This window comes from Danio rerio, chromosome 21 (assembly GCF_049306965.1).
Source record: "Danio rerio strain Tuebingen ecotype United States chromosome 21, GRCz12tu, whole genome shotgun sequence".
NCBI lineage: Eukaryota > Metazoa > Chordata > Actinopteri > Cypriniformes > Danionidae > Danio > Danio rerio.
In genome coordinates, this window is record NC_133196.1 from 23015955 (window position 1) to 23031800 (window position 15846).

Sequence of the window (15846 nt, forward strand, 5' to 3'; positions counted from 1 at the left end):
GCATGTTTGGGTTGAATCTGGAGGAAAATGTAAAGTCAGAGCAGCTTATGAATACGCTAACTTTTGTATTCTGAGAGATGAATGAAGTGATGTCAAAAAGGGAAAAATCTGGAAAAGTTAAGTTATAAAAGGTGCTGTAAAATAAGGTTCTGGGGCAACTGAACAAAATTATGTTTCTAGAGGAAGATTTATGATTTATGGGAAAATCAGCTCAGAAAAGTGTTGGGGTTGGGTGCTTCTCCGCCTCTGGTGGCATCTGCCTGAAAATTCTTGAAAGAAAAACGAGAAAGATTTTTGGTTTTTAAACCAGTGATATGCTTTGTGGTTAAGATAAATTGATCAATAGCTCAGATCCAAACATCTTAACAGAGGTGGTTGGAGATAAAGGGGCAGCCTTGCAGAATAATGCACATTGGAAAGTTCAAATGATTGAGGATGGATAGGAGCTCCCCTTTAAAGCAATATGTATTTTCTAGAAGAAAAGAGGCTACAAGAACCATTCTGTTGATTTTCTCCTTGGGTAGAGATGCCTGGAAGATGCCCAGCTGATCTGAGATCAGTTCTATTGACCTTGCCTCAAAGCTGATGTATGCAGCTACTGCCAGGCATGTCCCACCTGCCAGTACACATTCCCGGCCCGCTTAAACAGCTTCCCATCATTAAGTTGCCTTTTTAACTGATTAAGGTGACTAGGTGCTCTTCTCCATGCTGGATCTGCGATAGCACAACACCCAGCCCCACATCTGATGCGTCCATCTGCAGGATAAAGGGGCAGCTGAAGTTGAGAGCTTGAGGGTGGAGATGTACTTGATTGAGCCCAGGCGGTCCAGGAGCTCATCCACTCTGATCATGGGGTATCCGTTAAAGCTGGGGATCGAATTCAGCTTCCAGAAATCATTACGAAAGTAAAGGGTGCCATCTTGTTTGTGTACCATAAACACCGCGCTGAACCATGGGTGGTGGGAGGGCTTAGTGACACTCATCTCCTTTATTTGAGACCCATCTCCTCTGAGACCCGGTAGGGCCGCTGTCGGATGATTTATCCCAGTGGTGTGCAGATGTGCTGCTGCAGCATAGTAATCCATCTATGCTTGTTGCTGAACACCTAGAACTGACTGACCAAGGTTTCTAACTCTTCATTCTGGCTGGCCAAAAACTGCTCACCCAAGGCAATGATTTTTGGGTGTAGGCGGATAGCTCCCCTGAGGAGTGATCCAGCGCTTTAACCGGTTGACGCTTAGAACCATTTGTTCCTCATTGGCACACTGGCTGATGTAATTTATAGTTGACCGGCCCAATGTTCACCACTATCATACCTGGCCCTTGCCTGGATGCCAGGAATTTTGCTCTAGCTCTATGAATGAGAATGAGTACCTGGTCCCCCAGCTGGATTTCCCGTGATTGGGTTGGCCGGTCATAAAGACGGTGCTTGATTCGCTGGGACATGGCCAGATGTTTCTCGAACGACGAACATTAATTTGTTGATTCACTCTCACATGCTCCATATGCGCTTGATCACACTGTGATGTGGTGTGAACTGCTGTTCCCAAGCTTCACAGGCAAGATCCAACAAACCGCAAGGAGAATGGTAAAACAGCAGCTCTTAATTGGCATGAAACTGGTTGAGGCTTGGGGTTTAAGGGTCTGCTTGAAGCACTCAACCACACCATCAGTCTGGGGACGATAAACAGGTGTGCGTAGTTGTTTCACTTGGAGTAGTCGGCAGATCTCAGTCATCAGCCAGCACATGATGGGGGTGCTCTGGTCAGTCAGGATCTCTGATGGAATCCTTACCCAACTGAAGAAATAAAACATGTCTTAGGCAATTATTTTAGCTTTGGCCTGACGTGGGGGAATAGCCATAGGATAATGGGTGGAATAAACAACTACGACCAGGATGTTCTCATGGCCCCGGGCAGAGTGTGGCCTTGATTTTGCAGAGTGGTACAAGTGGGCTAGTGGGAGGTTTCCTATGCGAGATCCATTGACAGTTGGGACAGCAGTGTCAACAATAAAAAACAAAAACAAACAAACAGTATTTCACTATATGACAAATAAGGTAGCAAGACCATATAGCTGAGGCAGTAACATAGAAAGACAAAACACCAACAAGGATCTTGAAATGAAATACAAATTTATTAAGCTACACATAGATAAAACTATTCTATGTAAAACAGACACACAGATACACACTCAAAACTTCCCAAATTCTTGGAAGAGTGAATGACTGAGAATGAGCAACTAAGAGTCCCAGATGTCTAGAATTTGCTAAGTTCTTAGCATTGCAACCTAAGAAAACCATCAAGCAGAGAATGTCCTTTATTTTGGAAAGAGGGGATTTCATTGGATCTCGTTGTCCAGGTTACAACGAGAGCAATGCAGGAAGTTGATTGAACAAGGATTCTACTGACACCTGTTCCTCTGCAGAATTACAACACTTAGAAAGTCAAAGTTCAGAGGAATTGAATGACTGACCCTACTGCTGTATAAGGCAGCGTTCGAGTGTTCAGGGGAAAGCAGTAATACGAGCAGAACCAGGTCAGACTGAGTTTGTGCAAGTCATTAATGTACATAGTAGCAGCATTGACTCCTGTGACTTGAGTCTCATTACTGTAGCCACAGCAACGTATGATATAGGTAACTGTAGAAATGTTACAGTGGACAGACGCAAGCAAGTGTGGTTCTTCCAGATAGTCATGTCAGGCAGGAATGTTGCAAGGACGGTAAGTGAGTAAAACTAAGTGAGTTCATAGAAACCCTTCGTAAAGCCAAAGCGAAAGCCATAAAACTTTACATTTCTAGAGTTTTATAGGTAACAGAACTTAATCCAGCCAAAACTGTAAATGTCCAATGGCTGTGGCTGCTAAGCATGGCCCCGCCTCTCTTCCCCCTAAGTAGCTACACTCATGGTAAGAGCAATCCATGATTGGGTGAGACAAATAATTTTTTTTTACTAATATTATTGAAAACTAAATGAAGCATTGTAAATAACTACTATTTCAAGAATTCACACTTAGCTGATGATTGATTATAAAGCGTGTTTGGCATGCTGTCCCAGCAGAGAGCCCTGAGCTCATAAGATCCTTGAGCCCAGGGCTCCTTCCCATTACAGTGTGAGAGGGGAGTTTGAGCCTAGGTAGATCTCAAAACTCCACTTTTGTTGTAGCTAATGAACAAACAGAAATTGCTATGAAAAGATAACTACTTACTAGAAGCATGTCTATGGTGCTGGTTTGGATTAGTGACTTAACTTAGGTTGCAAGTTTTTGGATGGTGGGAGGAAACCGGGCCCAGGGGAAACCCATGCAGGTATGGGGAGAAAATATAAACTCTGCACAGAAACATTGACTGGCTTGGTAAGGACCAGAACCAGTGACATTCTTGCTGTGAGGCAACAGTGCTAACCACTGGGCCACTGTGCCATCCATCTAGGAAAGGTGGAGTAGGGGTGGAAGGGGTCATTGTTTAAAAAGAAGATGGCTGTGGTATGAAACTTTTATTTTATTTTGTTATTTATAGAGACTTAGGAGTCATCTGATTGGTAAATCATGAATTGGCAAATGCAGGATCAGTTGTATTCAATCATAAGCACATGTTCCCCTCAAAATTAGTTTATAAATAAACTTTACTTCAAGATTTCGTGTTTGGCATGCTGTCTTGGGAGAGAGCCCTGAGCTCATAAGATCTTCGAGCTAGGGCTCCCTCCCGTTGCGGGGTAAGAGGGGAGTTTGAGCTCAGGTAAATCTTGAAACTCCCCAAAATGCCTTTATTAGCTCAGAACAGCAGCCACGCATTGAAGAACCCCTCCAAAATGCAGATAGACCAATACTATTTCCGGCTGCTGGATATAATATTGGGAAAGATTAGGAAGAAGAGAGGCTCCTAAGGAAGCAGTGTTGGAAGTGGACTGGGGGAGTTGAAGCTCAGGAAGAGCTACTATTTTAGTTAGAGCTTTATGGAGTGAGGGCCTTAACGGCAAAAAGAAAAGCAGCGGAATAATCAATGATAGAAAAAGAAAGTTAGAAGAGAAACTCGACACTGAAGGAAGAAAATTAGTGGAGGAACTCAATGCTGAAGGGAAAGGGCAGTGGGATGATAAGTTAAGGATACAAAATATATAGGGAGGGATGCAAAAGTGGAAAATAATAGTGGAAGCAATCAGCACTGTAAGGAAGTAAAAGAAGGTGCAAAATAAGTGCAGGAAGGGAAGGGCCAGAGAATTTTAATGCCAAAAAGAATAAAAGCAGAGTTTTTTAAAGGCTTGGGAGGGGCAATGAATGACTGCTGTGGCAGTAGTAGCTCAGGGTAACTCCTGCAGGATTCAGAGCTTTAGGGGGCATTTCTCCTGCGCAAGTCTGGGAAAGGGAGGGGGATGGACACTCCTGCAGGAGGTAGCTGGGGTGAGACTACTGCGGGAATCTTACCCATAGTTTCTTTCCTACGCTGGAAAAAAAGTTATATTTTGCTGAATGAAGAAAAAGTGGCAGAGGAAATCAACACAAATTGAGAAAAGGGGATCTAGTGGTGGGATAAAAGAAGATATTGAGAAAGAAGGGGAAGACGGAAGGTGTGTGTATATATATATATACACACACACCAGAGGGGGCTAAATACTGGAAGCGTGGATGTGAAGGGGTGGTATGACTACTGCGGGAGTCAAAGCTCAAGGTAGACTCCTGTGGAATTCAGAGCTGTTGAGAGGTGAGTGGTGGTAAAGCGGAGCTTAACAGTGCTTGGGGAACTAAAAAAAGTAAGGATAAAGAGTGTGAAAAGTAGTCACGGGCCATCAATGCTAGATAGAGGGTTAGTGTGGAACAAAGGCAGGAGTAACTTATTTGAATATCTTTGATGAAGAGGGTGGTTTATGAGTCAGAAATAGCACCTGAAGGGGACCCGTGGAACAATTGAATCCAGTGTGGTAGCTTCTGATTAAGCATCTTGAATGTTTTTTGAAACATGTAGGTGTGCAATGAATGTGGTAATAGAAAAATCTGAGAAAAGGTGTTTAACAAAGGATGATAGAGGTTGGACAATTGTCTCCCACAGGATGGCAGAGAGATGAAGAGGTAAGGATATGGGGCATGGTTAGGCTTGTAGTCCTGGAAACACCTTTTGAAGGTGGAGAAGGTGAAGTGATGGTGGAGTAGAGTTTAAACCCCTTAGAAATCTTGAAATTTTCTTAAAGTGCCATTTTTTTTTTGCCATTTTCACATTCAACTGACTTGCCATTGTAAATTTGTAGAGTCACCATGGCACTATTAACTTCTATGGTCGATGTGTTGAAAGTTTCAAAAGTTAAATAGCTATCTGATGTGGAAGAGTTTTTATTTAATTCTCGCCATTTAATCCATGATTAAATAACATCACATTTGGAATCTTACCATGATTAAATCACAAGCACATCTGGCCTAATTCATTTAGTCTTTTGCATCCGGGTCTATTCATAAACTGTCAAGAGATAGGATGGGACCATCCCATGTTCTGGGGGCTTCCAGGATGGTGACACTTCTCCTTTCCGCTATTGGCTCATGAAGTGTCAATCAAAAATGCAAAAGGCCTTGGATTGCCTGGACCCTTTTCAGTCAAATTACTCTAAGCTGTTAGAATATTATGGATCTGTGGACAGGGGGGAGGGTTGATAGGTAAGTTTGTTAGGTTTGTTACCTCTGGTTGTTGGCAGATCGACAGAGGACACTAATGTCTGTTGTGTTGGTATCTTAATACCTGGTAGATCTTTTGGTCCTATGACTGTCTTAAATAGTAAAGTAATAAGCACAATCTTTTCACGATGAGTGCATGTGCACAAAAATGTCACTTTTTAGCAAAATTTGCTCATTTATAGCAATTACAAGTTGTCTTTGTGCATGTTTATTCAAATAACCCATCACAGTGAAAGAATGTGAAATATCATATGCATTTGTTTTATTGGAAAACATGTCTTTTCACCAAAACGACCCATACAGATGCTGATAAAAGATCAGGGACTGGCTAAGATGCGTGTAGACTTTGTTTTTTGTTTCACATGTAGTGGTCACATGTAGTCACAATGAAGCTTTGGACTGGTCAGTAGTTAAATCCCATACAATAGGTACAAATCCAAAACATTATCCCTAAAACCACTGAAAACTTTATTTTTACCGTTTATTATTTTTAAAAAGTTTGATCAAGTTTCACTAAGGCAAGCATATGCTTTAGACCAGGGGTCACCAATCTCCGTCCTGGAAGGCCGGTGTCCCTGCAGGGTTTAGCTCCAACTTGCCTCAACACACCTGGCTGGATGTTTCAAGTATACCTAGTAAGACCTTGATTAGCTTGTTCAGGTGTGTTTGATTAGGGTTGGAGCTTAAATCTGCAGGACACCGGACCTCCAGGAACAAGTTTGGTGACCACTGCTTTAGACAAACAGAAATAGCCTCCCCCCATCTTGAATAAAAACTTTATTTTACAAAATAATTTAATTGTCTTCAAAAAGGAGCAGATCAAAAGCAAGTCTGAAAAATGTTTTTGTAAAAAACACACAAAAAAATACTTCATTTGAAATAAAAAAGCCATAATGATATTTTAATGTTCCATGGTCAGAATATTATATCATACTAACAAAACAAAACTATAAACAACAACAACAAAACTTTTGTTCTTTTGCAACAGGTTAGTTGTTTTAGTGTGATTCAAATTCAAAATTATTTTAAAACAAATCATTATCACTTATTTATTACATATAGTTTTGTCTAATATTTAATCTCAATGTACACAAACATATTCCGTATAATAAAATGCTATTTTTAAATTTTTGCGACTAAGCATTGCTCTATGATAACTGGTTTAACTGCACCACCTCTACCAAATGTAAAATAATGTATAAATATACAACTGAAAGTCTGGTCTCTCATACCATATATAAGAGGACTTAGACATTTGGGTATCATTATAAACACTAAAAAGCAAACATATATAGCATGTATTGCAGTCTTTAAGTCAGTATTAACATAAATAACTTCTTGGACAACTCCAGCTAAGATGGATGACGCACAAAGACTCAGCTGTATTAGATGCAGAAGAACAGTCTTATTGGCTTTTTGGGCTGACATTTTATCACAGGCAGCTGTTTTAGCCACAGCTGCTATAGAGGCATAAGTAAAGATTATAACAAAACTTACTAAAGTAAAAAACATGCTTGTGAAAGCTATATCGAGTTTATTGTAGATCTGCAGCCTGAAAAGGGTAGTTTTTGAACAGAACAAACTCATTGCTATGTTTGTAGTATCAATCCAATAGAAAATAATAGTCTCGGATAGAGACTTAATCATACCTAAGATACAAATAACACCGAAAGCTATTTGAGTTCTTTCAAAACTGGTGAATTCTGCATGTCTGAGAGGAAAACAGATGGCCACATATCTCTCCAGTGACATTAATGACAGATTTAAAATAGAGATGTGATAGAGATATGTTGCAGCAATGAGAAGAAAAAGACAAACATTCTTCATAATTAAAATTCTACTGATAGCACATAAATACAACACCACGCTCATAAGGAGACTGAGAGTATCGACCCAAAGCATCTGACCAAACAGAATATAGCGAGACGTCTGCTGGAAAACAGTCTTTTTCCTCAAAGTGAAGATCATGACTCCATTGACATAGAGGAAAATAAAACATGGTGTCACAAGAAAAAATGCCTTCATTGGTACATATTGATCCATCAGACTCTGGGTGTTGTTAGGTGTAGATCCATTCAAATTAGACATTTAAAAAAAAATATAAAATTAACCATAGAATGCTTTGAATTTGCAAATCTACAGTATGTGCTGCAGGTGCTGGATACTTCTGAAGATAGATACCAGAGCATCACATTTTAAATACTGTCAGACTGAATCCCAGTGGGGGGTTTACGTGTGTACATCAAAAAGTATTCCATAATAGCAAATGTAGCTGAATTGATTGTGTATTATTGATTGTAAAATAATTCTGATAACAGAATTGTGAATTCATCAGTTTAAGGGACATTTTTTTTGTTCTTTTGTTTACTATATCAACACCTGTTAGAAAGAAAAAGTAAAAACAGAAAGCCAACAGTTCCTAGATAGTTTGGCTAAAGCTAAATGTAAACGTTTACAACTTAGCATGAAACAGTGCACCCAAACACAAATCAAGCTTTTCAAAATAGTTGATTGACCACACCTTTAAACCATTACATTGGTCAGATGGAATGTAGCTGTTTAAAGCCCGTGGAGCATAACAGACTTCAGAAGTTTGTGGAATCATTTGTGATCAGGGAGTATAATGGGCATTTGGATTGAGCTTTTTTGAGCAGTATGTAGGCTTGGAGTTTTTGGAAGGCTAGCACTGGAGACTAAAGATTAGATAGAGATAGATAAAGTGGCCTGTTGCTTCACCTAATGAAAAAGGAAATTGTGTCACAATCTAGTGCTACTAGGTCAGAGATGGTGGCATAAATGTTTGGGTTGAATCGGGAGGTAAATGTGAGCTCAGAGCATCTCAGAATACCTGAACATGAAAAATTAACATGGCATCAAGTGTGTGGTCTGTGTGGACTGAATGGTATTCTTTACATAGTGTAGAGATATACTTGGTAAGGACTTTTAGGGCTTTGGGTTGTCAGGTAACTTGACGTGTAGGGTGAGTTCTTTGTGTTTCTTTGATGAAGAGGGCTGTTTGGGAGTTTGTTCTGTGGGGGAACCTTAAATAAGTTTGTGATTTTAATAGAAAATGATAGCTTTTAATTGCGCTTACATGATTTTTTTTTTTTTAATTTGTGTTCGGGTGTAAGATGAATGAAGTGATTTCAAGTAAAGAAAAATCTGGCAGGGATAAGTTACAAAGGGTGCTGTAAAATAAGACTATGATACTGGGGCGACTAGATGAAATCCAGGGATGTTTCTAGAGGAAGATTCAGTGGATGATCTATGGAATATCAGCTTTGAAGGGTGAGGTATTGATGTTGGGTGCTGCTCCACCTCTTTTCTGAAAAGAAAAACAAGAAAGAGTGTCAGCTGTTTGGTTTTTAAACTAGTGATGTGCTTTGTGGTTGAGATAAATTAATCAATAGCTGAGATCCAAATGAAACATCTTAACAGAGGCAGTGGGAGGTAAAAGGACAGCCTTGCGGAATAATGCACATTGCAAAGTTCAAATGGCAGAGGATGGTTAGGAGTTCCCCTTTTAAAGATGTTTGTTTTTTAAAAGAGAAAATAGGCTACAAGAACCCTTCTGTTGCTTTTCTCTTTGGGCAAAGATGCCTGGAATTTTTGCGAATCGAGATCGATACCCAAAAATTTAATGGACGTGCTTGGACCTGGTGTTTTGTTTTGTGCTAGAGAGATTCTGAGCTTGGTGAAAACCATTTGAGATGCCAAAGGTGTTCAGCTGAAATGGCTTTGGGTGGTGAGATAATCATAAAATTGTCTAGTAGATGGATTAGGTGAGATATATTGTAATAATTATAGAGGATCAAGCAGATTCCTTCTGAAACATGTCAAAAATAGTTGGGCTATGTCTGCAGCCAAAAATTAGCCAGAGAGAAGAATAGTCTTTTTCTCTAAGTCAGATGCCAAAAAAGTGCCAAAAATCAGCGTGGATGGGACTTAGTAATCCTAACGGAAGGCGGAAGTAATGCCAACTTTAGCCTTCCAAGCACCTGCGATTTTGATCAAGAAAATTACTTGGTCAATGTTGTGGTAGATTAAGGTAAATTATTTTAGCAGAATTAGACTGTTGTTACTTAGACACAGAGAATTGTGCAGGGGCAAGAAGTTGATTATGAACCAATTTTAACCTGAGAATTTTCTGGTGGCTATTCCAATCGGGCTAATTATTATTATTTTTTTAATTAGTGGAAAAATGGTAAAGGGTTAATTTATCATCAACTTTGTTCTTTAAGTGATTGACTTTTTCTGGTTTGATGAGAGCGGACTGCAGATTGGTGCATATGAGATTTTGGGATAGGAGATTAATAACGCCAGGGTGAAAACTGGGTGAGAGACATGACCGTAAATTGTTTATAGATATGGTTATGGTAGATGTGGTAGATAAAGCAATTTTATTGGTTGTTTTATGCACACCACAGCAAAAATTACAGATATGCATGCATTTACAGCACTGTCTTTTAAACCTACTGGTGTTAAAGTTGGAACAGACAAGGAAGGCAGAGGAGCGCTGATCAGGAAGGTTGAGGAGGGTAAGGACTTTGGAAGTATTTGGGGGTTGCGGGACTAAGCTTGTGGATTTGGGCTGTGAAGGTTTTGGGATGGGAGGAATAAATGGGTTTTGATAGAGTGAGCAGGACATTTTGCTGCAAACAAGGAAGACTTTGTTGTAGATATCAAATTATTTTTTTAGGCTGTTGGATACTGATGGGGGTTCAGGGCACATGTGTTTGGTGGGATGGAAGGAAATGTGGCTATGGAGTGGTATAAGTGAGTGTGTGTGAAAGAGATGGAAGAAAAGATACCAGGGCCGTATGTGGTGGCATGCTCCCGCTCTGTATGACACTGGAGATGAGAGAAGGATGGGTGGTAACGAAAAGTGAAAGGAATCACTGGAACTGTGATTCCATCACAGTGGAACTTGATTTGGCTGTCTTTGGGTCTGGAGAATGTATTTTGCTGCTTGCCCTGCATGCTCTGAATGAAGAGGAGCTTGGATCTGGTTGTGTATATGTCGGGCTTTGACCCTGTCATAATTTGTTGACCACTCGATGGCAGAGTTGAAGATGCAGTTCCTGGTTGCAAAGAAAAGTACAGTGTTTGTAGTTTGGATTTATTAAAAAAGCAGAGAATACTAATTCTGTGTTTTCGAGCTATTGATGGAACCTAGACATAGATGGGGAAGGCAAGCCTCAGCATTTAAAGGTGCATGTAGCCTTGGTCCGGGAGGAGAGGTGGCTCCATTTGTGGTTGAAGAACGACTGTGGACTCTATTGCAGAGCTCTGCAGTGCATTGGTGTTTGGAGCCCTGGCAAGAGAGGCAAGAAGAGCCAGGCATGAAAATTTGTTGTCTTCAGGAGAGAGTTTAAACTGGTCTCTCACAGCGAGAGAGATAACATAGTAGGACACACCTGATTTTTTATAGGGGCTTATTTTAATGCTGATTGACAATTTATATGATTGTCAATGTTAAATTTGTCTTAATGATCTGCTTTGGTTTCTTTCAAAATTAGTTTATAAAACAATAGGTTACTGTTTGTAACCAAAGTTCTCTGAAGCATTGAGTAGAAAGATGTTTCTCAAACCCAAGTTTGCCCCACTTGCTGCATGAGAACCAAATATGCTCACTGAGGAATAGCAGTGCATGCAGAAGGTTTATGCACAGAGGTAAAGGGGCATAAGCCAGACTTGGTGCAATTGGATGCTACTGCAGAGGTTAGGCATGGATGCCTGTGGATCTCGCCACACTATGTTTTAGAGAACTGGGGCTACGAAGAGTAACCCATTGCTTTTTAGACTCTTTGTTTTGATTTTCTTTTTGATATACAAGATTATGCAGTCAAACTGACTTTATTTAATATGTATTATTTATTAAATGTATTAAAACTCTTGTATTGAAACAGACATGTATAATGCAAAATAAAACGATTCTGGCAAACATGAACATAAATGCATATTTTACTCAATATTCTGCTGTGTTTATTCTATATATATATAGAACACATACACACAGCTGAAGTCAGAATTATTAATCCCCATGTTTTTTATCCCCAATTTCTGTTTAACAAAGTGCAGATTTTTTTTCCAACACATTTCTAAATGTAATAGTTTTAATAACTCCTTTCTAATAACTGATTTATTTTATCTTAGCCATGATGACAGTACATGATATTTGACTAGATCTTTTTCAAGACACTTCTATACAGCTTAAACGGACATTTAAACCCTTAACTGGGTTAATTATGTTAGCAAGGCAGGTTAGGGTAATTAAGCAAGTTATTGTATAGCGACAGTTTGTTCCAAAGACTATTGGAAAAAAAAATAACTAGCTTAAAGGGACTAATAATTTTGACCTTAAAATGAGTAAAAAAAAAAAAAACTGCTTGTATTCTAGGCAAAATAAAACAAATAAGATTTTGTTCAGATGAAAAATATTATCAGACATACTCATAAGTATTCTATGAACGATGAATATTCATGCACTGTTCAGGCATGATAAGAAAAAAATAGGCCACAAATGTGAGTCAAAAGTGAAGAATTAATTTAAATCTTTGTGGAATATAACTGATAGCATATAAAAAAACAAAATAAATAATAAAAAATAGTTTGCATTTGTCTGTATCTTAAAAAAATAAATAAATAAATAAAATATATATATATATATATATATATATATATATATATATATATATATATATATATATATATATATATATATATATATATATATATATATATATATATTTAGTTAAAATAAATATAAATTGGATCCCACCATAATGCTTTATATCATAGGTCTCAAATTTAATTTTTGGAGGGCCGCAGCAGCTCTGCACAGTTTTGCTTCAACCCTCTAATCAAACACAGCTAATCCAAATAATCAAGGTATTTAAGACTACTAGAGACTATTAAGCAGGTGTGAGTCGGAGTTGGTTTGAACTAAACTATGTAGAGCTGCGGCCCTCCAGGAATTTAGTTTGAGACCTCTGCTTTATGCCATAGTTATTAGTCACGCCCAGCAAGGATGCACGAAAACATTTGGTCAGTGATCAGTGACTTGTTCAGAAGATACCTTTTCTTTTAAAACAAATGTTTGTATTTACATGCAGCCAAAAATGAAGTCAAGTTAGATTTAGTTTATTAGTGTGTAATTTAATAGATGTCTATGGTTACACTTGGAAAATGCTATTGTTGTGTCATTGCTACTAGGCATGTTGCTTTTTGATAACTGGATTAACTGTGCCACCTTTACCAAATGTAAAGTAATATAAGAATATACAACTGAAAGCCTGGTCTCTCATGCCATATATAAGAGGACTTAAACATTTGGGGAACATTATAAACACTACAAAGCAAAAATACATCACATTTATTGCTGTCATTAAGTCAGTATTAACATAAATAACTTCTTGGATAACTCCAGCTAAGATGGATGATGCACCAAGACCCAGCTGTATTAGATGCAGAAGAACAGTCTTATTGGCTTTTTGGGCTGACATTTTATCACAGGCAGCTGTTTTAGCCACAGCTGATATAGAGGCATAAGTAAAGATTATAACAAAGGATGCTAAAGCAAAATACATGCTTGTGAAAGCTATATCGAGTTTATTGTAGATCTGCAGCCTTAAAAGAGTAGTTCTTGAGCAGAACAAATTCATTGCTATGTTTGTAGTATCAATGCAATAAAAAATAATAGTCTCAGATAGAGATTGAAGCATACCTATGAAACAAATGACACCGATAGCTATATGAGTTCTTTCAAAACTGGTGAATTCTGCATGTCTGAGAGGAAAACAGATGGCCACATATCTCTCCAGTGACATTAACGACAGATTTAAAGTAGAGATCTGATAGAGAGACGTTGCAGCAATGAGAAGAAGAAGACAAACATTCTTCATAATTAAAATCCTACTGATAGCACATAAATACAACAACACACTCATAAAAAGATTTAAAGTATCAACCCAAAGCATCTGACCGAACAGAATATAGCGGGATGTCTGCTGGAAAACAGTCTTTTTCCTCAAAGTGAAGATCATGACTCCATTGACATAGAGGAAAATAACACATGGTGTCACAAGCAAAAATGCCTTCATTGGTGCAAATTGATCCATCAGACTCTGAGTGTTGTTAGATATAGATCCATTCAAAGTAGACATTTTCAGAAGTGTAAAACATGAAGACCATATTAATCACAGATGCTGTAGATCACCAAATTGAGAACAGTCTGCCAATCTTTGAATCTGCAAATCTACAGTATGTGCTGCAGGTGCTGGGTGCTTCTGAAGATAGATACCAGAGCATCACATTTTAAATACTATCAGACTGAATCCCAGTGGGTGGTTTATGTGTGTGTGTGCATCAAATACATTCCACAATATCAAATTATAGTCTTTATGTGCATTTCGTTATTAACCAAACTGTTTTAAGAGGGACATTTTTGTGCTTTTTACTTTATACAAGATTTATGCATTTATTATATCAACATCTGGAAGTGGGTTTCATGGAAAATACAAAAAATCTAAAGTCAGAGGTGTAGAATAAAGATAAAATGTGTGTAAAAAAAACATGAGCACATATCTGTGCATCCAAACATAAAAAAGCTGATTTTCGATTGACCACCCCTTTAAGAAGCATTGCTTTTATCACTATTATGTGCTGCTTCAACAATTGTTGGATTTGGAGACACCATACCACTTTAGAAGATGCATAAAGGCTGTTAAATACAACCAATGAATAATAGTCATTTTAATATATTTACAATTGTGATTTAATACTGTGATGGTTTTTCAGTAGCCACTACGCTGGTTTTTAGGCCCAATCCCAATTCTATTTTTGTACCCCTCCCCCCTCCCCTTGGCCTTTAAAACAGAGTGTGAAGGGGAAGGGCTTCAAAATTTACCCCTAAAAATTGGGACAGCACTACAGCCCCTGGACACATCATCATATGCTATAACAATCTCTTGCTTCATATGAGATCAGACGATCCCGACTGCTGTAGTGATTACAGTTGCTTTATTTTTTGGTATTTATCTTCAAGAAATCACTGAAGGCATATATTATGTTATCATAACGATCTAATGTGGCAATAGGATCATAACTGTACTCCACATTTACACAGTGGCCATATTCATCTATGTAAACACACCAAAAACAACATTAACATTATAGCAGACACTGTAAAAGGTCATTCCCAGCCACTAGACTTTTCTGACAGAGTATTCGAGTGTCAGTATGTTGTGGGACTGCTGTACAGGAGTTATAGACAGTGAAATTTTGCGTTTTTTATTTTAGCTTTTTATTTTTAAGCATGATGGTAAAACACAAATGCTTTTATAAATATATTAAAACATGCTTGTTTGTTGCAAACAATTCAAAATAATAGGAAATTTTCTTACCCCTTGGTTTCAAGTGTGGTCCTGAAAAATCTCAAAGCGTAATGTAGTAGAGGCTTCTTAAACGACGACATGTAGTTCATTCCTTGATCCCACTCTAACACTTACCGAGGTCTCTATCCTGTAATGACCAATGAGGCCTTTCCCACTGAAGCCATTTCTGATTCCCTCATTTTGGCTACAGAGGCCTTTTTTTCTACGCAGTTTGTCCTTCCTTCTCAGGCTCAGAGATCTCCTTATCTCAGAGGCTATTCCTTGCTCATTCGTCTAAGCCCAGAGACTTTTTCACAATTGTCACAGTCCCAGCTCTCTCTGTCTCTACTATGTAGACTGTACATTACTGAAATGATGGAGTGTTTCAGGTGTAATTTGTCCCATTCTTCCTGCAAACAAGTCTTAAGGTGAGCAACAGTCATTGTTGTCGCATTTTGCTCTTCAAAATGCACCACACATTCTCTATTGGAGACAGGTCAGGACTGCAGCAGGCCAGTCAAGTACCTTTATCCTCTTTCTCCTTACCCAGGACTTTGTAATGAGTCATGAATGTGCATTGTTTTTGCATTGTCTTGTTAAAATAGGCATGAACATCCCTGGAAAAGATGTCTTCTTGAAGGCAGCATATTGTGCTCCAAAATCTCTATGTACTTTTCAGCATTAATGGAGCCATTACAGAAGTGCAAGTTACCACTGACACGACCCTATGGCCTAACAGACTCTGGCTTTTGGCTGATAACAGTCTGGATAAACCTTTTCTTCTTTGGTCTGGAGCACACTGCGTTTATTTC

At 38.5% G+C, this 15846-nt stretch overlaps 1 protein-coding gene and 1 pseudogene across 1 annotated transcript; both read right to left on the reverse strand.

Moving 5' to 3' along the window:
• Window positions 1-1515: 1515 nt before the first annotated feature.
• The window catches only part of or93a10p (odorant receptor, family 93, subfamily A, member 10 pseudogene), a 44992-nt pseudogene continuing 30661 nt past the window's right edge, over window positions 1516-15846 (reverse strand).
• On the reverse strand, window positions 12436-13943 carry or93a6 (odorant receptor, family 93, subfamily A, member 6). Its single transcript, NM_001423395.1, is given in 1 exon segment — window positions 12436-13943. A coding segment is annotated over 1 exon segment (954 nt). The 5' UTR covers window positions 13826-13943; the 3' UTR covers window positions 12436-12871.